Below are 23,333 nucleotides of genomic sequence, written 5' to 3' on the forward strand. Positions count from 1 at the left end.
CAGTGTAGGGCGAGAGCCATGCCCAATGTACAGGCAAAGTCACAGCAGTTTGATCCTCTCCTGTCCTTTTATTATGCTCATCCGGAGTTCCTGAGACAACTCCTCGCCCCTCAACAGCACACGGCTTTGCCCACGCTGCAGCGCAGGCGCCCTTAAACCGCCCCCTCCCCAACCCCCTGGGCCTGGCCGACGCTGCTCAGGCCCACGCTGCTCCCAGGCCCGGGCTGCGCCCCTCGTCCTCACCCGGGGGTGCTCCCAGCGCTCTTCCAGCCGCACTCTCCAGAGCGGCAGCACGTAGTTCCTCCAAAATGCGTGCCTAAATATTGCAGGGGTCGCTCCCAGCAGCGCGGAAGGGAAACAAACCGGTTGCTATGGGAGCAGCAACAGCAGCAACACCACAGTGCACACAGAACAGTGGCGCTTCCTTTCACCTAGGCCCAGTTAAGATCTGTCAGGAAATAAAAACATGTTCTTTATACATTAATTGAGATAGGTAGTTCCCACAGCTTTGGACAGTGTTTTTTGATCGATTTATGGCAGAATGCATAAAGATTGTGAAAGCAAATTAAAGCAGGATGACAAAATGATTCGTAATGAACTGAAATCCTGAGATAGCTGACTGGCAGTTGAGAACAACAAATGTCTTAGTTTCTGAAAATGTGCTCAGCCCCTTTGAAAGCTGAGGAATCCCTGAGTGATGGTCCTCCAAGACATTGCGAGACCTGTGGGACTTCACGCAGTTTTGTTCTGAAAACCCAGTATCTGAGTCTTTCCTGACCCAAATCGTGAGCGACACCATCATAAAGTAATTCATTTGTAGTTACCAACCCTAAATCTGTTCTTAATTTTTAGCGTACCATACAAGATTATTTAATTTTAAACTGTTAATACAAAATTTACAACTGATACTTCAATATCAATTATATGATGGAAGAAAGTTTTATTTTTACCTCAGATGGTTCTCAGGGGTTAAATCGTTGTAGACTTCCTCAGGCTGACAACACTGTTTGCCAAATAACAGAGGTAAAAATCAACTCAGCAATTAGGACAGTTTAGAAAGGAATGAAAGTGGAAAGGCTTGCTAATTCCTGAAAATCTCTGTGCTGCTGAAAGGCTGTGCACATACTACATCCCATGCTAGTGCCTTTATAAAGGATTTTACAAAGGAGCAGTTCGTCACCTTGGTGACTTGTGTCTGGATGTCAAAACTGGGTTTGTTATTTATGAAGAAGTGGCCAAGTCCTCAGAGTCTGGAAAAAAAATGTTTTCTGTAGAGGAGTCTAAATAAGCAGCATTAATCTGAATTAAATGTGTTGCCATGTTCCTTATTAGATGCATTAAAAATACCATAGATAGATAGTCTTATTCTTCAGCGGATTAAACTGTCATCTGAACTGCTGTGAAGAGGCAAAATTCTCTAGGTTGAACTGATACTGCAGCACCATTAACTCCTTGCTTTCAACATTGCTGAAACTGCAAAGCAGACTAACATAACAGGTCTGAATTCTGGTGTTCCGCTGATGTCCGGAATACTCTCCTACGAAGAAAGGCTGAGAGAGTTGGGGCTGCTCAGCTTGGAGAAGGCTCTGGGGAGACCTGATTGCGGCCTTTCAGTACTTTTAATGGAACGTCTAAGAAAGATGGGGACAAACTTTTTAGCAAAAAAATGGTTTTAAACTGAAAGAGGGTAGATTTAGACTAGATACAAGGAAGACTTTTTTTTTTTTTATGATGAGGGTGGTGAAACACTGGCACAGGTTGTCCAGAGAGGTGGTGGAGGCCCCACGCTTGGAAACATTCAAGGTCACGTTGGACGGGGCTCTGAGCAACCTGATCCAATTGAAGATGTCCCTGTTCAGGGCAGGGGGGTTGGGCTATATGACCTTTAAAGGTCCATTCCAACCCAAACCGCTCTATGATTCTGAGGCTTTATCTAGACATAGAGATATTTTAGCACAATCAAAAGTGGCTTTTAAAGGTACCTTACATAAAGCATTGCCAACTTTCATTTGGGACACTTTTAACACTGTCTCTGTAAGCCAGGCCAGCTTTAAATTAATGACACAGGTTGAACCATATGGGCTAGTTTTATATCTAATCATATATATCCAAGAATTCGCACTGTTTTGAGCACATGTTTAGATTAAACGCTTTATTGGAAATGTTACACAAAGGGAGAACTGATGAAAGGCATCCATCCAATTATTGTACTTTCAAGGACGAGAACTTCCCTGCCATGGCAAGCTGTATGCAAACATAACTTTTAAAAGTAGGTGATGTGTCTGCTGAGATTATTTGGAAAATCTTGCACAGAACCAATTGATCTAGCCTTTAAAAGTAGCATCAAGTGTCCAATAAAGCAACCTTAGATAACAGTGCAGAAATATTAGAAAAGCCAGGAAACAGTCCATCTGTGTAAAACATAGTATGCCAACTTAATATATTGTTCTCTTTATCACTCGTGCTAAACACATTCACTGTCATATATACACACACACTCTCTGCATTTATTTTTTTTTAACTAAAAATACTAAAAAATCCAGCAGGGGGCATACATTACCTACTTTAATTTCAATTTAATCATACAATCTAATAGTCAAGGTTACTCACATAGATCAGTCTTCTTAATGCACAAAGTTGTAGGTTTTTCTAAATTTACGCCATAGCACCATCTCCCTTATCTTCTCATGCATGAACCACCAGCAGTTAAAATCAGCTTATGGTCTTCCACTCCCCTGCAGTTTGCTGGCAAGTACCAGGTATCTTTACTACCACCTCTCTGAAGTGAGAAGATTTTAGAAAACCTGTACAAATTGCTTCTGGGTAGCTATGAAAACAAGCTAAACTATGGAAAGGATCTGAACCCCCCTTGAGAATAAGGCAATAATTTTACTGTCTAAAACTTCCTTTATATAATTGTTTGCTACTGGGCCTTAATTGGCCAAGGGCTTACCTGTGTCTTTAGCCCTCACATCACACAGGAAAAGCATCCATGACCTGGGACTGTGAAGAAATGTGATGTATAAAGGCAGTATTGCCTCTTTTGTTGTAGCTATGATGGAACCTGACTCTGCTAGTCGATGAAAAGGATTCTGCTGTAAAAATGTGAATGCATGTATCACGTGTGCCAGCTGTGGACAGATTTCGCATCATGCTTACTCTAATCGCTTCTCCAAAATACAAGTACAGTGTGTTTGTCCTTGCAGTGCATTTGGTGGAGCAACACATGCACACTTCTCAGAATTCTGGTCATTCAAGATAAAGTAAAAAACTGAGGACAGTGGCAGTCATATGACATGCATGAACAGCCCACCCAACCTCTGTCCACCTGCATTAAAGCTGTGAGATTAGCAATACCAAGCATCCTGCTTGACAACTATCTCTCGGGTACTTACATTAAGACATGTATGTAAAAGTCTTTCCAAACTGTTTCCACAGTGTCACAGCAGCAGCCTAGCTACACTTCAAACAACTTGATGATCCAGACCTTCAGCAGTTAACTTATACTTTACCTTTGTATACTTCTGGTGTTTTTTTTTGGGGTTTCTCCCCCCCCCCCCCCCCCCGAGACTGCTAACAAAGTGGTTGCTTCATTCATGGTTTCTTAAGTAAACTTCATTAGAAAGGGAGGCTGAACTAAAAACCTATTCCAAATGCCACTGAACAACTGTACCTTTTTAAACTGAAATTCAGAGCACGCAACATCATGACTAGAACAAAAATCTTCTAAGCAAAAGCTCTGGGTTCTTTTCACTGATTTTACTTTGTTACCTGTCACTTCATTCTAAAGAGAAGCAGTATATCTGAAGAGCGTTTGACTTATTTTATTATAAATGGCCATCAGTACAGAACCAAAGTAATCTTTATAAATATCTACAAAAAGCACAAATGCAGGTTAAAAAACATTCTCTAGCATGAGCAGAGGGCTCCTGGCTTTCCGTTTTTACTTTCAGTGGGCCTGTTCTTAGGGAAGAAATAATTTTACAAGGCTTTTTTTTAAGTACGCTTTTCTAGTGGTTTTGTTTTTAACATTCACTGTGAAGACAAAGGTCTGTTGATTTATCAAAGAGAAGACCAGAAAGGGTGACCCATGACCTTTTTGTCCTGAATAATCCCACTGTATTGTGATTTTTAACTCTAATTTAACTGAAAACAGAAGCTACTCCAAGGCATTTCAGAACTCCCACATCATCATACTTCTTTGGCATCTTGCCTCTCCACCTCAGAGTCACCATGAGGACTGCGCAAGTTGTAAAGACTTCATTCCTGTCCACACTGGAGAGTTGCTCTCCCCTGGAGCACAGGTCAAGGCACACTACAATCTTGCTTCTATTACAGCTGTCCAGAGGATTTTGTACCTTGCTAGCCCCCCTTTGCTGTAATCCTAAATCATGAGAACACACAATCTTATACATAGAACAGCCCCAGCTGCTGCTATTCATCATGATCAAGAAATTAATCCAGACTGCCAGCAGAGGCTTTAGCAAGCCTCTAAGCAAATCACTTTACATTGGACCATTACAAACACTGTTGTGTAACATGGTAGTTATCTGTCACCCCAGTCAGCATGTAAGAGGCAATGTTCTCTTTCTGCTTTAAGAGAATAGAACAATACCTGTTTGATATGTGTGTGTGTGCATGCATGTATGCTGGAGTGGGGGGTAGGGTTGGAGGAGAGGCAATATTGCCCTAGTGGTTGAGTACTCTAGGTTGTTATTTGCCAGATGGAATTTTCCTCATCCATCTGCTATTTCTTTTGTGCTATGCTCAACAGAGAAGTGGAACTGACGGTGCTATCTTCTGGAGTTTTACCTGCATTTTAAGAGAGAACACCTTCATAGCAGAGTTACCTATCACTGCATAAAACTGTGTCCCCAGCCTAACTGATAGGAGCAGCAAATTAGCTTCTTGTGATCTTTAAACACAAGAATATTAAAAATCCAACCTACTACTAGCACCAAAATGACAGCATTTGCCTTTCCCTGTATTTTTTTGTCTTTTTCAAACATATTTCTGTATTACAGACATGCTGATGTGATCAACACTTTGGGGCGCTGCTCAGCAACACTTCAGTCAGCCAGCCACGCAGTTGAATGTAGGCAAAGGAACAGTAGAAAGCAAGAAATAACACTGCATTCCATTTGCAAAATGTCACTTTTTCCATTAGCATACTGTACTTGACCCTTCTGGCTGGAGAGGCATCGATGGTTTTATTCAAAGCGTCGTAGATGATTGTATAGAGACTGGACATAGGTGAAGACACACATGGGATCTGGCTTGCGACCCATCACCATCATGTCATCCACTTCTATCAGACGATCACAGTGAGCCATTTTCCTGTAGTAATAATAAAACAGATACAGCAAATCAAGAATTAAATCTGAGGCCTGTAACTACTTCCAAGATTCATTTGCTGCTCTGATTTGAGCATCATTGAGGCATTCAAGAAATCCTGAGATATATCAGCAACATTTCATTTCACAATGAAATGGTCAGGCTCAGGTTGGAGATTGTAATTTTTGTGACCGTGGAATATTCCTGTTCTTTCCCCGTCTTCCTCTATAATGGGATCTCATCCAAAGCCCTGTAGGGTTTTTTTTTCCCCACTGACTGCCATTCACATCCCTTATATCTGTAGCATGTAGCCCAATCTCACATTCCTCTGCCCAAGTCTCAGTCAGCAGGGTCATGTAAGTTTGCAAATTGAGTTTTTCTGGTTGCTATACAGGAAGCTCCAAAAGAATGAGAAGAGATGAGATGTGCCAATGAAGGCCCATGTGGCTGTGGCTTGTTTGTTCTCCACCACCCCCATATCTTCAAGGTGTGAATGACTTGGACAACAATCTCAGATGACCAGGTTTGAGAGCAGAAGCCTGACTGAGATCTGGACCAGTAGAAAGGAACAGATCTGCTGAGGCCTAGGATGAAAAAATCACAAGAGCAGGAAGCAATCTGATCAGCAGAGCTCATACTGGGGTGAACAGCAATAATTGAGAGCAGAGCCTTTTCCAGCACCAGAAGAGAACAGTTTAAAGGTAATTGCAACTCTGCAGTAGTACTTTCTGTAGGTAACTCTTACCTAATGTTTCTTACTGTTGCATGCATGCTGTCTTCTGTTCTCCCCATACTTACTGTTACTCATAAACTGAGATAGAAAAACACTCCAACTTTCCTTTAAGATTTGTAAATAGTTTTACTTTAGCGATCAACCATCTAAAGTGTCATAGAATCTCTTTCAACTCACTGACAAGCAACAAAATTTTTATATATACATAGATGTGTGTGTGTGTGTGTGTGTGTGTGTGTGTGTATAAAAACCTTGTAATTCCCAAATGAATTCCTTTGCTAGGGGCTGTAATAAGGAGAGCCGACATTATGCTAAGAATTTTCAAAGCTTTTCTCTGGAATGATAAATGGCAAATCCAGTTCTGTAAGTTATTGCTTTAATTAAAAAAAATAAAAAAATAAATAAATAAAGGCACTCAAAGAACCCCAGAGCTTCAGTGCGGTGGTATTGGTATTTGAAGCTGTATCAGAAGGTGCAGGGAACTGTAGCCATGTATTCCAACATCCTGTTAGTATGCGGAAAAAAAAGAGTGTACCAAACCCAGCCGCATACCACGTGAAGGGCTCTTACTGTTATACAAGGCAAAGAAAACAGCAACAATCATGTTGATACTGGGTCAAAAATGTTACTATTTCCAGCTGACAAGTTCACACTCATAATGACTTTAACAAACAAGTTACCATTTAATCGCCTGGTATACTGCATCGAAAAGGATCAGGACAGTGTGACTGAGGGTATTAGCTCTGTTTTACAAAAATGCAGTTACCAGGTTGAGATATTGAGAAGCTCTCAGCCTTGATCTAACTCTACTTACACTGAATTCAACCTTCATTCTTGTTCAACCAAAGCAACGCACAGACAGAGGAGAACCCTCCCACAAAACCTGATTCCAAAAATTAATCTACTTTCTCCCTGCCCTTCAGGGGTCATGGTTTTTTTCCAGAGAGACTGGATGGATATATTAACATGCCTCAAATTCAAATCAAGTATCAAGCAGGTGGGATTGGCTAAGACTACTTTTATAAAACTACGAGTTTTATGTCCAGTTACTATGGGCTGTCAGTAAGCATTGACTGCTTTGTGCTCTATGAACAACTGTCTTTTTAATGATTGATATCAGCAAATTCATTAAGAATCATTCATTACTTCAAGGACAAAATAATAAAAAAAAAAACCCAACAAAAAACAAACACAGAGAGAAGTAGGGTTTTTTTCCTCTTCTTTGTCCAAGCATAACTCATGAGGCTCATTTCTCAAGTTTAGTGTGTCAGTGCTAAGGCTGACGAGAATCAGAGGTGAGAAAGCAGAGTTCAAGTACTGCCTGAAGACTCTGAAAGACCTGAACAGGGGACTCCAGTGAATTATCCTGTGCCTGGTAAAACCACCTCTGATTTTAACTGCTGAGTCTCCTGTTTTATGCCTTCTCTGTGCAGAGCTTTATTATCTTCTGGCATGACACATGTAAGCTAGTGATATGGGATCTACAAGAACAATTGAACTCTTCATAGCCACATTAGACTTGACCTGGAAGCACTTCACAGCGATCTAATGTGATACTCACTCAGCCATGGTGAAGGCCAGCTCAAAGTTCTGCTTGCGATTAGCTGGGTCAAGCTCATTATAATCAAAAGCTTCAGGAAAGAAAGAATGCACAAGAGCACAGAATGCCATCCCATCATTCCAGCTTGAGGAGAAGTTCTGGAGATCAATGTGCTGTCATGATGAAAAAAACCATGCATGTTAATGCAGCACAGGGGGATGGGGAAGAGCAGCTGCTTTTGCTCACTGCAGTTTTCCGTCCTTCTCTCCCACTAACCAAAGCAACAGGGCACAGGCTTTATGTTTTACTTCCCCTCTTCGTATATCCATTACATTATTTGTATTCTGAGAAAACACAGCATGCTCAGCAATGAAAGCCTTTGGCCTGAAATGCCCAGATGCAAAGCATTCACACAGTCAAGGTCCCTGATCCAAAGCCCACTGAAAATACACCAGTGAGCTCTGGAGCAGGTCCAATGCACCAGCTCAGTATCTGCGGAAACTAAGGACACTGCTTATCCCTCTAAAGTATTTATAATTGAAGAATGGTTCATTTTGTAGCTGTGAATAATACTAGATAAAGACTATGCTTGCTTGCTTTGCTTTTGAGTAAGGCCCAACTCAATACCTGTTTACACACAGATAGGTAGAAATATAGGAAGAAATAAAGGAAGAATTATGCCTACTGCAAAACCTGACTCTTGGAACAAATACTTGTTACTTTCAACTGCCACCGTGAAAAGAAACACATTTGGGTTCTTGTCTCATGCTGCCTTCCCATCATACAAAATTCAAGCCCCAGCTTTTCTGGTAAGCAACTAACAGTAACTTTCACTAGTTCTGCTTTATGTATACTATAATTTTGAGTTCAGCAATAATAATGCAGGTTTTACAATAATATTGAAAAACATATTACACAAAAAAAAACCTAGAAAAAAAATTCCCTTTCATCTGGAAATTGCTTTGGCAATTGCAGTTTAAGGCCAGGTAAAATGACTAAAATCTCAACTGCTGAATTCTTTTAGCTACTCTGATGTTACCTCATAGAAATTAGCTCACTAACACCGTGTGATTCAACTTCAACCATTTACTAAAAATTCAGTTGTCTGATACCAATAGAGAGTACTTTGGTCTGCTGTGTAACAAAAGGCCCGTAGTCTCCATGTACAGGCAAAATGTTATTCAGATCTTGCCATATATATTGAGAATGCAAAAACTGGAGCCTGCAACTAAGAAAAAAAAATGTGTGAGTGCATACTGAAGTCTATATCCACAAGCACAGAAATGTAGGCTTTCAGGCAAACACTAGTGCATTGCTTTGATACACATACAGAATCTCACTCATGCAATCACCGACTGTCTTGAAGTGCTGCCCATGCAAACCATGATGTTTGCATTACCCACACAAAACTTGATGGCCTTGAGGAAGTTAACTCATTGTCTAGCATGTTTTACATTCACTTTTTGAGTATGCTTTTTTGGCAAATTCTCCTGAAAGAGAGAGAGCTGAAAGTGCTAGCACGTCTTCACCTTGTATCCTATGGTTTTTGAGCGACACCAGTCTAACAGAATTTGTTTAATGCTGCTAGCGCTGGCAACCCCAAAACTCTGCGACCTCTTCAGCTTAGCTCTGGATTCTCCTTTTCCTCTGGAAAATTAACAGAGACCAGATTAAATTACATTCTAGAAAAACTTAAACCTACTTGTCAGTCACACCTATGCAACCTTGCCCAGGTCAGCCCCTGTCCAGGTGATATTTGAGAAACACGTTGCTGAAACTTCAACTTGTTGGTCCTGCAAGAAAAACTCATTTTCATTTCACTAAAGCCAGGATTCCAAGCCCTCTTCTATTTAAATCATACCCCCACCGTGGTGCATAAAGAACAGTCCACATTTCTGGTCCTTAACAAATGGCAACAGAAAGTCGCTACATTCCCAGCCTCTTATAATGACAGAGAAGGCAGCTTTCACAGCCCTCTTTCCTGATAAAAGGCACCTGCTTCTTCAGCTGAACAATTCCAAAGCCAGAGGAATCTGTAGCTGTGAATTTCCAGGGCTCAGTCTGTGAAATCAGCAAAGCTATACGTGACCTCATATTGTCCCTTTGCTCAAAATCTTACATTGAGAGAGTCCTCTCAACCAGCTGTTCTTTGCTGGTAATAATTGACAAATTAGTCTCCCATTAACAAACCCATTCTGGAGACAAAGGGTGTGACGTACTTTCCACCATCATGTTCCCATTTCTCAAAAAGCGCTTTCCTGGCCTGTGTTTCTGAAGTCCGTGGGAGCGTCTGAGACCGCACCAGTTCTCGCCTCCTTTCAACGTGGCGATGTACAGTGGGAGGAGAGGAGCGAGAGCTGGGGGTGCCATCACAGTAACTGTCAGTGGCACTGGAGAAAGAGAACAGGAAAAGTATGTGGTTAAACAAAAAAGTAACTCTCTGCAGTGCCAGGAGTCAGCATAAAGGTCCAACTGCTGCCTACTCTAAACCTCCCAAAGAGCCATTTCAAGAGGACCTGAATGAGTCAAAAGCAATTTAAGTAAAAGTCAATGTTTTATTGACAGACAACAACATTTAAGTATAGAAGAGTCTAAGGTACTTCTACAAATGAGACACAGCTGGACAAGTCACAAATGCTTGGTAGCACTAAGTAGGACAACAATTAAACACCTTTGAGAAAAAAAAAGAAAAAAAAAAAACAACCTGTGGCCACACAGGTAAATTCCTTGAATTTCTAACTTCGGGGTTTCTGGAGGGTAAATCACATTTTAAAAATGGAACTTGCAGAGTAATTCAGGAAGTACTTTGGAAATTTTAACTTATAGTAGGCAGAATCCTGAGCTCATGCCAGTGTTGCTTCACTGACCTCAAGCTGGTAATTTGATTGAGAAATAAAGGAGTATATATTCTAATTTGTGTTTATCTGAGACATGAACCACTTCAGCATTCATGAAGTAAGCCACATATCACATTTGGAAATGTTCCCCATGACAGAGATGAGGAAACTGAGGTAAAGAGCAATGACATCAGTGTCACACATTAACTTCTGTTACAGATGGAGGTCAGATCTGACAGCAAGTTCTCTAGGGTGCTCAGTGTATCATGACTCAAATATAGAAGCGCTGATGTTGGAACTAACTCTGAAGAAATGTATTGCCAAATTTGGGGTAATTTTCAAGGCAGATGCAAGCCCAATTTCAGAGATTTAAGTTGGCTGCCCTCCCATTTTTCTTGATGGATATTTTGCATGCCGAGGATGCCTGGATATGCCAGTAGTAATTGTGATACCATGTAATCCTACACTGAGCAACTGCGACTCCGAGTTAATCAAGAATGTGTAGTAGTCCTCAGTAAGGAATTTATCTACAAACTAAACTCTAGGCTAGCCAAACTAAGGATGTTTGATGGCAATCATATGCTGGTTTCCAAAAATAAGCTGAAAGTATAAATTTCAACACAGCTGAGTATTTTTAAAAGTGTTTTCAAAGGGCCTGACAACTTGCTTCTCCTAACAAAAATCCACCACCAGCACTGCGAGTTTTACTAACACTGTAACAATGCTGAAATCCACAATTAGGTCTGCTTTAAACTGCTCTACAGAAGATTTTTATCCCTTCCCATCTCTGTTGCACTTAGCCCTCAGGAAAGCTCACAACCTTTAATGGGCTTAAAATACAGCATCTGGAACTCACTTGTTCTCCAAGCCAGAAGAACACCTGTCCCTTGAGACTATACTGACCATAATAGCCTAAAAAAATGCCAAGAAAAATGCGTACCGTTCACCAGTTTTGGTTCCACTACTCGTCCCATAGCTCACAGTTGAGACAGACTTAGTGACAGAAGTGGTATTCTCTGTATAAAAGCAGGAAAAACAAGATGTATCAGAGCAGAAACTTCTTTTATCTCCTCTCCTCATACACGTTCAAACCATTTCCTGATAGATAGCCATGCATTGATTTTTACTCACCACAGTGAAAGGCTGCAGGCCTGTATCTAACTTCCAGTATGAGCTAACAAGCTGGGGAGGGGTTTTCCCCAGGGGTTCAGGCCCTCTGCAAACTTGTTCCATTGCAGCAAGGATGGTGTAAACATACCAGAAAGGGCAGTGAGAGGATGCCTTTGCTAAAACTGCATTGGGAAGGTTGGATCATTTCAGGCCCTTGTGCAAACCTCAGAGGAAGGCACGCTGCCATGGACATTTCAGTGAAAGGAAGAAACGGTGCTACAGCTCAGCTTGCAACAGTCATTCTGGGAGACATAAGGAATCCTGGGAAGTCTGCCGTGATTGAGAGCATAATTTAAACTACCTAATTTCCACCAGGAAACATTTTTAGTTCGTAAATTAAAACAGCCTCCAAAGGTTGCAAAAGTGGCTTAAAAACCAACTTTGCATGTTCCTCCCCCAACCCCTGAGGTTTTACCTTCTGTGCTTTGCCTCTTAGAGGCCAGCTCTGGACTCCAGCTATGCTCTGTAAATGCAGAACAACAGAGTGGCTTGCCCAGTAACACACTAAAGCCCAATCTTGTTGCATAAGCCAGCGACTCATTTATTGAAGGCTCCTTCTATACACAAAGAAGCAAGACTGGCATCTTAGAAGCAATCGAACTTGATCACTGTCCAAATCACTCTCTGAAAATGCTGAACTCTCCCCACTGCTTATAGGAGGGATCCAGACCAATTAGACTTCTCATGTAAAACACCCTGGTAAATACCAGCATACAGATGTTGAAAATTTGGGACCACAAACAATTGCCAGATATTTGTGCAAATCTCAGAGGTCTTAAGCTGAGGAGATATGTGATCCCTATTCTGGGTGAGCTACATCTTTGCTAAACTGACACTTGAGACCACTGTGAAATGCCAGTACATTGTGTAGACAGTTACAGCTTGGTGACATCAATCAGAAGTACTTTTGGCTAGAGCTCAACTCATGTATTTCACCTGGTATCGAAAATCCTTAAGGCATTTTGTCCTTTGGCACATTCATATATGAAGGAGACCACTTACTGCTATTCTGCTCAAAGGAATTTGCTTCAACATCCATAGGGCGGGCCTATCGCTTTCCAATGGACATTACCTTGCGTTCAGTCACAGTTTTCACTTAGTCAGCTGAAATCTTCACTGTTCAAACTGTCTATTCTGACACACTTTTCTGGCACCCATTGTTTCCACTGCAGAGATTGCCTAACGGTACGCATGTACACCACTGTGCAAATAAGTACCCCTTGCTTTGAACTGATTGAGAATCTGATACAGCAGAACAGGTTTCCATGATACCTGGGAAACTGAATCTGCATGCAGTCTTGTTAGCAATTTCAGTATTACCTACGAATTTCAGTGTACCTACAAATCTAAACTATATGCTCACATCTGAATTCCCCAGACACAGAGCATGGAATCCCTTTCAGTTTGTGTTGCATAAGGACATGCTAACAGGAACACTCACCTCCAGTGGCAGATGAACCCACTGTTCTCACCGTATTTGAATTCCAGGCCTTCACTGAAACAACAGAAAAAAAAACAAAAACAAAAGGAAGGCTTTGCTACATTCTTAGCTTTAATAAGATAAAAGTTGAAAGAATAATCTGCAAATAATCCCTATCTCTTGCTGGCAATTCCATCTGGTCTCTCTCTGTAATTTCTGACCCATATATATATAGTCTGATCTGTAAGTGTCACTATCACTAAATGTATATGAAATACAGTTTAAAGATGAATAACTTCAATATGAATGGGATTTCTTTTTTTTTTTAAATTCAATTTAGATATAAATAAGATTCTGCGATTACGCTGACTTATGCATATATGTGTCAGTCATTCCTCCCTCCCAATGACTGTTGAACCCATTAGCCAAATACCTGCCTAGCTTCTCAGAGGGCCTCAGGTCTCAAAGCACTAAAAACTCCTGCAAATTTCATTAAAATAGCTGGCCACATTGAAGAGATACTTATTGGTAACTGTGCTAGAAGACAGGCTGCACTATGAAATTAGGCAGCAAAAATTCTCGGCAGATGTGACAGTATAGCCTAAAGCTCTACCTAGGACCCACAATATTCTAAATCAGAGTGTCCCGCCATAGGATATGTAGCCATGGAAGCAAGGTTTCGTAATAAGCACTAGATCACAGGACAATCCTTGCAGCACCAGTTTCTTGAAGTAAAGAAATGGAACACAGCTGCAGCAAACAAATTATTTTTGTTTCTTTTACCTGACTGGTTGGAAGTTTTCACTGCCGTCGCATTTTTGCTCTTGCTCTGTCCCAGCAGGCCGGCAGATGCATTAGTTGCTCCTGTTGAAGAGATGGTCTCTCCTGAAAACTTCTCTGATATCCTGGTTACTGCAGTAACAGGAAGGTGGGGCATCTGTAAGGTGACTGCAGGGGCATGGGCTTCGGGGGAAGAGTCTGACAGGTGAAAAGAGGTCAGTTCCTGGGAGACTTTTGCTTGACCTAGTGAATAAAAAGGAGAGAGGAATTAGATTTATTTGCAGATTTGTAACAAAGCTACAAACCAATTTCCATGCAACAACCCTACTGTAAGTGGTCCTTGCAGCCATCATACCTGTCCTACATGAATTCATCAAGAACAACTTCTTCAGATCATTAATCCACTAGCTTCTGCATTTGGTAAGCTCCTCCTCTTCCTCTGAGAAGCCCCTGCCCCCAATCTCCTGCCATGGGTTAGGAGTCAGCATTCTTGTCCTTTTCATGGTCTTATGAAATGACATGTGCCTCAGTTTTCTATAAATGGAGATAGTAAATCCATTCTCCACTGAAGGGTGATGGAAGTGGACAAGTAATTTGCAAAACATTTTGGGATGCAAGGCTACAGTGGCACCCAGAATAGCTGGCCTTATTATCATCAGTGCCCTAAGATAACATGACACCCTCCAATTTATGAAACACCATAGTGCATGCTTAACAATAAAGTTTGAAAGTTATACTCCTAATCAGGAAATAAACGGTATCAGTGCCACAGTACAATATCCATGCTGAAACCATAGCAGATTCTAATGCTTCCACCATGTGAGAGCTGTTCTAGGACTGCCAGGATCAGGTATTTCACAAGTAGTGCTACTTCATTTTGTGCCCTGTTCCTACCTGATGAAGACTGATGCCCATTTTCAATGATGGAAGAACTAAAAACTCTTCTAAACTCAGGTTTGCGGCGGTCATCCAGGTCTACACTCTGTCAGAACAGATAACAGACATGACAGCTAAATTTCAAACAGCAGCAAGAATACCTGTAACACCTGCCAAGAACAGGTATTCCTTGTGCTAGTGACCACAACACAAGAAGGGAACAATTATCTAACCCCAAGAGCCAAACCTGCAAACTGAGCACTGGCAATGCAGGACTTGCCCTGTGAAGGTGGCAAACAGAAGCCTCCACACAATAGCAGAGAGATTGATTGAGATTGCATAAAACGCATAATGCTCTGCAGGTTTCCTATGTTTGCTGCAGAAAAAATGACATTCTGATAATGCATTGTAAAAGCACTACATAAAGTGTGATCCTACAACTTTACAGCTCCATTATAATCTGCAGCTTCTGTAAGGATATTTTTTTTCCAGGAACTTGTCTGCTGTTTACCATGCATCTGCTTACATGCATCCAAACTTAATTAAGAACATCTGACAACAATGTTAACACACCTTGGAGATTTCTTAAAAGTGTTTCTCTTATTAGATGCTGCAGAGTCCACAGGCTGTTTTAATATCCATTGCTTGAGATACTGGAACTTTCATTACCTCAAGTTCAAGTCCCAGTCAACTCCTGGTAACTATGGTCTGCTAAGAATTTGTGAACTAGTATTAGATTACAGTAAGGCAGCCTAAACACAGTTTTGTCACAGAGTATACAGTTGTGGGCTTAGATGCTGATCTTCCTAGATATCTAAGTGTCAACCTCCAACTGATTTCAGTGGAACACAGGTGTACATAGTTGGATTTGAGCTACATGCCTACACTACTGAAGTCAAGGAAAATCCTTCTCTTGACTTTATGGTTGAGCCCTACATTCTCAGATCACAGCTGGTATCCAGGCTTTTCAGGACTACTGCATAATTTGGAGAAAACATTAAAGTGTAGTAAAACCCCATTAACCTGACTTCAAGATGAGGACCTACTGCCTTGTAAGCAAGTGTCTTACAAAGATATATTACAATAAAACACAGAAAGGAACAGTGGCAAGATAACGAGATACAGTGAACTGTCTTTAAGGCTCAGCTTGGATGGTGTATTTTATTACGTTAGTTTGTATACTATTTTTTAACCTGCGGTCAGGTTCTCATGTCATTTTTTTCTATGTTAGGTGAGGAAAAGAGATAGAATCACCTGGATATGATTTGCAAACAAAACAACACAAAGTTCAGAAGAGGACTGGAGACTTCCCAAAAATGTGCACGATGTACTCTCAGAAAAGAAGACTTCTAAAGGTTTCTCAGCCAGGAGCTTGTTTAATTCTCTTGCCCAGTTTCTAAGTCAATGATCATCCTAGAATTATATATGCTCCGCTAGGTAAGAGTGCAGAGGTTACATGATGAGCCAAGACATTCCTTAGTCTGTTTACCACTAAAAAAAAACAAAACAAAACAACCACCACTCAACCCACCAACCACGCAGAATACCATGTTACAGCACCATGTTACTTCTAACCCCATTAGTAACACTGACAGATTTCCACTGATGCCCAATGAAGGCTTCAGGTGCACCTAAGACAGCTGGGAGTTAGAACATCTATTCCACAACTAGGTTAGCCTGCCTTAAGATACACTACAAGTTCTACAAATCAAATCTGTAATGAAGTCCAGTATATCAATCTGAACAAGGAGAACTTTTGCTTCATTTTAATTTTTCTCTATTTAAAAAGAAAGGAAAATAAACTAGATTGGGGAAGTTGGAACATTTAGAACTTCTAACAATTCAGTTATCTAGTCTCCACTGATTTTTGTGGGATCTCTCCCATTAAGAAGCTTCATTACCGACAGGTTTTCAAAAGAGCTCACATCCAACAAAGCTGCACTGTTTAGAGAGTTACTCGGCTTAGGCCCAAAAGGAGCGATAAGTTCTTTTGCAAAGCTAGTCTGCAAACTTTTTTGACAAACACACCACCAGAACAACTTCTTTAAAATAACATTTGTCTCTCCTGATAATCAAAAATATTTTTCATTCTTATACCATCTGCTATCCCCACAGAGAACACTTCCATTAGCACACACAGTCTAACGTACTGGCAGTAAACTGGACCTGTGTCATTGTATCCAGATCTTTTAATTTGTGAAAACATAATTATTTTGAAACTCATATTTGTCAAGAAAAAGGTATTATGCATGAGTACATTCAGTTATCACTAGCTGCCAGGATTAATCTGAGAAAAGTTCACCAAATATTAATTATACAAACCCAAGTATTAATTATACAAACCACGCAGAATCAGGGTTTCAGACTTTTCTTGCTGTATTTAGTGTAACTGAGATCCTAGTCAACAATTACTGCCCATATCCAGAACTGACATGTAAAGCACAATTAATGCAGCTCCCCAGAATATACCCCTGGCATACAATTAGAACTGTTTAGCCATTTTTGTCAGCCATCATAACCTGAATGTGCTAAATACCTGTATAGACTGTAAACATGAATCTACTTTACAAGCTAAGGGGGTGGAGGCAAGCAAAACAGTGAAATGAGGTGATCATTGCAAAGGTCATGTAGCATTCTACACACTGAACTGGCTTCCTAATGCAGTGACAGGTGCTGCACTGGTTTATTTTATACAAAGCTGATTACCACATTTTGGCTAACAGTGCTGGGGAAGAGACTGCTACCAGGCTGTAGGACAGGGAAGGCCAACGTGCTGATAAAACACTGGGAAGATCTGGGATCAGATTCTACAATGCATTTAGTAGCGTCAGGCTAAAGTACTTTAAAACCCATTTTATGGGGAGATGCCAGTCTTCTGACAAACCCGTACTTCCTCTGTCAATGCTGGCTACATAGATTGTAAATAGCAGGGCTACAGGTACCTGTATCTGTGCTTGATAATGAGGAGTACTCATTTGTACAACTCATGTAACCACAATATGATGAGGAACTGGTGAAGTTCAAGAAAAGAAAGTTAACACTAATGTTTTGCATGTCTTATGCAAGTTTGCTCTTAGAATGAATCTCTCTGTAGCTCAGAAGTCTCCATGTAATGTAGGGTGATAATATTTTCCATAGTTGTAGGGCTGCTGGAATTCCTCCTTCACTGCAAAGCAGTTAGACCTCAGAGATCCGTAACTGCATGGAAGCTGCCATAAAACAGGAAAATCATAGAATTGTTTGGGTTGGAAAAGACTTTTAAGACCATCAAGTCTAACTGTTAACCTAGCACTGCCAAGTCCACCACTAAACCACATCTCTAAGCCCCACATCTGCACATCTTTTAAATACTCCCAGGGATGGGGACTCAACCCCTTCCCTTGGCAGCCCGTTCCAATGCTTGACAACCCTTTCTGTGAAGACACTTTTCCTAATATCCAATCTAAACCTCCCCTGGCACAACTTGAGGCCCCCCCCAGCTCCCCCAGCTGCTCCCCAGCAGTCTGGGGCTCCAGACCCCTCCCCAGCTCCGCTGCCCTTCTCTGGACACGCTCCAGCACCTCAGTGTCTTTCTTGTAGTAAGGGGCTGTGCTGGTTTTCGCTGGGATAGAGTTAATTTTCTTCACAGTAGCTGGTATGGGGCTATGGTTTGGATTTGTGCTGAATACAGTGTTGACAACACAGGGATATTTTCCTTATTGCTGAGCAGTGCTTACACAGTGTCAAGGCCTTTTCTGCTTCTCACCCCACACCACCAGCAAGTGGGCTGGGGGCGCACAAGAAGTTGGAAAGGACACAGCCAGGACAGCTGGCCAAAAGGATATCCCACACTACATGACATCATGCTCAGCATATAAAGCTGGTGAAAGAAGAAAGAAGGGGGAGGACATTCAGAGCAACAGCGTTATTGTCTTCCCAAGTCACCATTATGCATGATGGAGCCCTGCTTTCCTGGGAATGGCTGAACACGTGCCTGCTGATGGGAAGTATGGTATTAATTCCCTGTTTTGCTTTGCTTGCACACGCAGCTTTTTCTTTATCTATTAAACTGTCTCTATCTGAATTCATAAGTTTTCTCACTTTTCTGATTCTCTCCCCCATCCCATCGGGGAAGACTGAGTGAAGGGCTGTGTGGGGCTGAGTTGATGGCTGGAGTTAAATCACAACGGGGCCCAAAACTGAACACAGTATTCGAGGTGTGGCCTCATCAGTGCCAAGTACAGGGACACGATCATTGCCCTTCTCGTGCTGGCCACACCACTCCTGATACAAGCCAGGATGCCGTTGGCCCTCTTGGCCACCTGGGCACACTGCTGGCTCACATTCAGCCGCCTGTCGTCCAGTACCCCCAGGTCCTTTTCTACCAGGCAGCTTTCCAGCCTCTCCTCCCCACACCTGTAGCATTGCATGGTGGTGTTGTGACCCCAGTGCCAGACCCAGCACTTGGCCTTGTTGAACCTCGTACAATTGGCCTTGGCCCATCGATCCAGCCCGTCCAGGTCCTTCTGTAGAGCCTCCCTCCCCTCGAGCAGATCAACACTCCTTCCCCATTTGGTGTCATCTGCAAACTGACTGAGGGTGCCCTCGATCCCCTCATCCAGGTCATTGATAAAGATATTAAACCGAACTGGCCCCAGTACTGACCCCTGGGGAACACAACTTGTGACCGGCCACCAGCTGGATTTAACTCCATTCACCACAACTCTTTGGGCCCAGCCATCCAGCCATTTTTTTTACCCAGCAAAGAACTTACCTGTCCAAGCCATGAGCAGTCAGTAACCCAGTAGTGAAAAATCCTATACATTCAGAAAAAGTAAGCACCAGATCATGAAGTTAGAAAGACAAGAAATACAATTTTTATTTCCTCTCTATACAATTTCTATTTCCTCTCTGAGCCTCTAAAGTGCACATTATGTCTTCAAGCTTTTGCCTGCAACAAGATCAAATTATAAAAGAATGACAAATGAGATTCCTCTCTCTCAATTGAGAGATCTCAGTCATCCAAAGTCTTATAAAAGTACCAATTATCAAAAGGGTCATGATAAAGATCACTGGATCTAGAAATGCCGTTTATCTGTGAGAGGTACCTCCCTCTCATTACACATGCCTGATGAAGTTGATGCTTCACTTCAGTGAGCAGCAAAACCACTACTGACTTGCACAAGGCAAGATCTGACACTCTGTTCCTTGCATATAAAGAGATCGTGGATACATCGGAAATGGGGAATGATGAAACGTGCGAGGAAATGCAAACAGGGCTGCTAGGGACCAGCAAGAACTGCACCATATTTACCCCTTAATTCGTCTACTAGAAAGCCACTGCCTGTCATATAACACAAGTATTCTCTATCTTTAACTGACCCCACAGCTTGAAGAAAAAGCCTTGAACACCATGAGCATATTAGGGAAGTTTTTACACATGGAATAATCGCTGAAGAAAACCAGCAGAAACACTTTTCATAGAACCTTTTTTGAAGCAAGGCTGGATAAAAATGGACAGCAGGGAACAATTCTAGCTTGGCAGCTTCAGCAGGTGCCCACAGCTATGTCACAGTGAATTAAAACAAAAGAAAAACAAACAACAACAACAAAAAATAATCTAGATAAGGATCAAGGCAACCTCGGAATGCCACCATTCCAAAAGGACACTTGCAGGAAGTGTAAGAGAATAATAAGAAGGAAATGGAACTACCGGATCTCCTTTATCAAATATAGGAGTTGAGATGGTTTAGAATCATAGTATGTAATGCCACGTGACTGCTGGATCACTTAATCTCACCGCCTGTATACCCCAGGTCATTATGTCTCGTGCAGTTACTCTCGGGCTGTCTTAACTGTTGGGAGCCATCAGGTCACCACAGAGAGATACCAGTGGGTAGTATTTGTTTAGCTCTTCACAGGTGGTCGTAGCCAGCTATTCGTCTCTCTGCTGCTTTGACTACTGCAGGCAGGTTCTCTGCAGTGGTCTGCCCAGCAGTCTGTCCACACTGCACAGAAACTCTTCTGACAGGATGAAAACAGAAACAGGCCTCCCTGTTCTCAAAGGCATCATGCTCAACTACCAACACTATGGAAAGATCATAACTGATAAAGCTCTAATGTAAGATCTAATCAACAAAAAAGGTCAAAACTCTTCCTTTCTAACAATCGCAGGCATGTAAGGAGAGAGACCTCAGTGACTGTAAAGGATGACAAACAGCAACAAACTGCTCAGTGAAGGATAAATCCTCAGTAGTGCAGCTATGGCTCCAGGATCCTGCTTTGAAATTAATTCTTCAAACATACCTCATTTTCCACCTTTGCAAAAGCAGCTCTCAGATCCTGGCCTGGTTATAGAGCCAAACTAAAGTTTGGCATCAAAACACCAGAAAGACTTGCCTCCAAATCACAGTGGCTAATGGCCATTTAGAATTCCACCTAAATCAGCACTTCAAGGACAGCAAAGCAGAGACTGCCTGAAGATTAGAATTAAAAGATTTGTGTCCTCACTTCTGAACGATGGCTGGAACTCCCTGGCTTCACTTTTTTCAATGAAACTACCTTGAAAAATAATCTAGTGATATTAGAAAATAATGGTTCAGACACTGACGATGCTTAGAATCTCTGCAGATCTGCAATCTGCAAAAGATAGTCTTAACTCTTATCCCAAGTATGTTGCTAGAAATGTTGAAGGCAACAGAACCCAGCCTTTTGTTGGGACAAACGCTGCATCGACCACACAGTAAAAAGGAAGTCAACCAACAAGTCTTTTCAGGAGAAAAAGAGCACATCTTGATTTGCTACTATTTCCAGGTCAGTATTATTTGCTCCTCATAACTCACACTTAGAGAAGTATTTACTAAGGCTGGAAGTGCCACCAATTTTATCACAGTTACTTGTTTATCTGAAAATGTACACAGTGTCATCTATGATACTGTTTCAAGTGCTTTGGTCATATAACCAGCAATTGCAAGCAACCGAGGGAACTTGTTCTTCATTACAGAGAATCTGGGTGACAGCACAGCGACCCAGACTTGCTCTTTAGCCATTTGAGCACAGCCACATCAGAGCCTTACCCACAAAATTATGTTTTCACTGCATGCATTTTGTGTGTAGCTCTAGCTGCATCTCCCGTGGCTCTCAGTACTGAAATTCCTTCTTGGTCAGCTATGCTAACTTGGGAAGTTGTCCAGCCTTCCAGGGAAAATTGTTGGGAGGGCTCTGAAGAACTACCAGTACTTAAGCGATCTTCTCTGAACCCTCAAAGCAAAGAGGGAAGGTTCCAATCCAAACAAAAGCTCATTCTGTGCTTTAATGCAGACCGAGGGGGTTGGACTAGATGACCACTAGTGGTCCCTTCCAACCCTAAACATTCTATGATTCTATGATACCTAAAGGTGGATATTGCCATAACCTTGATGCAAGACTTTTCACAGAGCGTGAAGTACACACTACAATATAGGCAGTGGTGATGGAGCAGGTGAGATGGTGTGTGAAGGACCACACCCCCTTGTCCCTTCCATGTCACTCAGCTCACTTCTGTTCCTTGCAATGCAAACAAGTGTGGATGGCTCCATATAACAAAAAGGAACAGATCTGAAAGTTGTGTGTATGCTGCTTACCTTTGTCACTTGGGGGAAAAGGCAGTAGTTGACATGACTACGTCAAAACAACACATCAGGCAGCAGCTTTACCTTTTCACTTGCCCAGCCATGGGAAGCCCTATGCCCCCATTCTTGAGTCAGTAAGAATGAAAAGGGCTGGAATGCAATACAGATTCTCTGCTCATTCTCACCAATTTAGCTTTGAGTGAATTTCATTTCCAAGCTTTTTTTTTTTTCCATCTCCAAAGCATGGATAGACCAGCTTTTCATACTACAACAGTCTTAATGACTTCTTAAGACATGGCTTAATAGAGATTACATGAAATAGGCTGTCATCTGTGAAAGCCAAGTCTCTAGTATCGCAGTTTTATGTGACTGAATCACAGTGTACTGCCTGGCTGCCACCTCCTGGTGTCAAGGATTGTGCAGGAGCTTTCAACTCTTTCCATAGAGCCAGACACATAGAAGCAGTATTATGCATAACATCTTAGTGCCAGGTGAGATTCCCGCTAACTGGGGTTTCCATGCATGGAGTTACAAGGCTCCACTACGCTGCAGAAAGAGTTTTATCACTGGGAGGAATGTGTTTGTGCTAATTTAGGTCATGGAAACCATGACAGCTTGCATGAGGCTCACCTCTCAGGGACACGCTGCAGCAGTGTGGGACAATGGTTGTGCAGCAAAACTGTCGCGCTGCAGGATGCTAAGTCACTGTCTTAGGAAAACATGTTACTGCCTGCTATATGCTGAGCTGTTCTCTTTTGTGAGCTTGCCAACTGGCAAACAGCATTGCTGGCACACCTACCCCCCCGAATCGAGTCCAGAAAGGATACACAGATATCCACATACATATGTGTACTGATAGCTGAGACTGCCTCAGCTTCTCTTCTTACTCCTAACCACACCAAGCCAACAGGTTCTCTACCACTCTAACCAAGATCCCAGCCTGACCAAGCAGTGCCGTAACCAGGAACGTCTCCAGGTGGTATCACGGCCAAGGCCGTTTCCCAGAGCACCTCCCAAAAGCTCACTGACCCTGCAAAAGAGGCGCCCCATGTCC

General features: G+C 42.0%; 1 protein-coding gene across 1 annotated transcript in view; it reads right to left on the reverse strand.

Moving 5' to 3' along the window:
- Positions 1-1,841: 1,841 nt before the first annotated feature.
- Positions 1,842-23,333, reverse strand: part of SMTNL2 (smoothelin like 2) — a 22,501-nt gene continuing 1,009 nt past the window's right edge. The window contains exons 2-10 of the mRNA XM_035897232.1: positions 19,444-19,486; positions 14,709-14,796; positions 13,818-14,057; positions 13,056-13,109; positions 11,385-11,460; positions 9,827-9,997; positions 9,137-9,254; positions 7,629-7,780; positions 1,842-5,337 (exon numbers count right to left, since the gene is read on the reverse strand). Coding sequence (XP_035753125.1) covers positions 5,211-5,337; positions 7,629-7,780; positions 9,137-9,254; positions 9,827-9,997; positions 11,385-11,460; positions 13,056-13,109; positions 13,818-14,057; positions 14,709-14,796; positions 19,444-19,486 — 1,069 coding nt within the window. The 3' untranslated portion in view covers positions 1,842-5,210. The remainder of the gene's footprint in view (positions 5,338-7,628; positions 7,781-9,136; positions 9,255-9,826; positions 9,998-11,384; positions 11,461-13,055; positions 13,110-13,817; positions 14,058-14,708; positions 14,797-19,443; positions 19,487-23,333) is intronic.

Source organism: Egretta garzetta, unplaced genomic scaffold, assembly GCF_000687185.1.
Source record: "Egretta garzetta isolate BGI_Z169 unplaced genomic scaffold, ASM68718v1 scaffold337, whole genome shotgun sequence".
Classification (NCBI taxonomy): domain Eukaryota; kingdom Metazoa; phylum Chordata; class Aves; order Pelecaniformes; family Ardeidae; genus Egretta; species Egretta garzetta.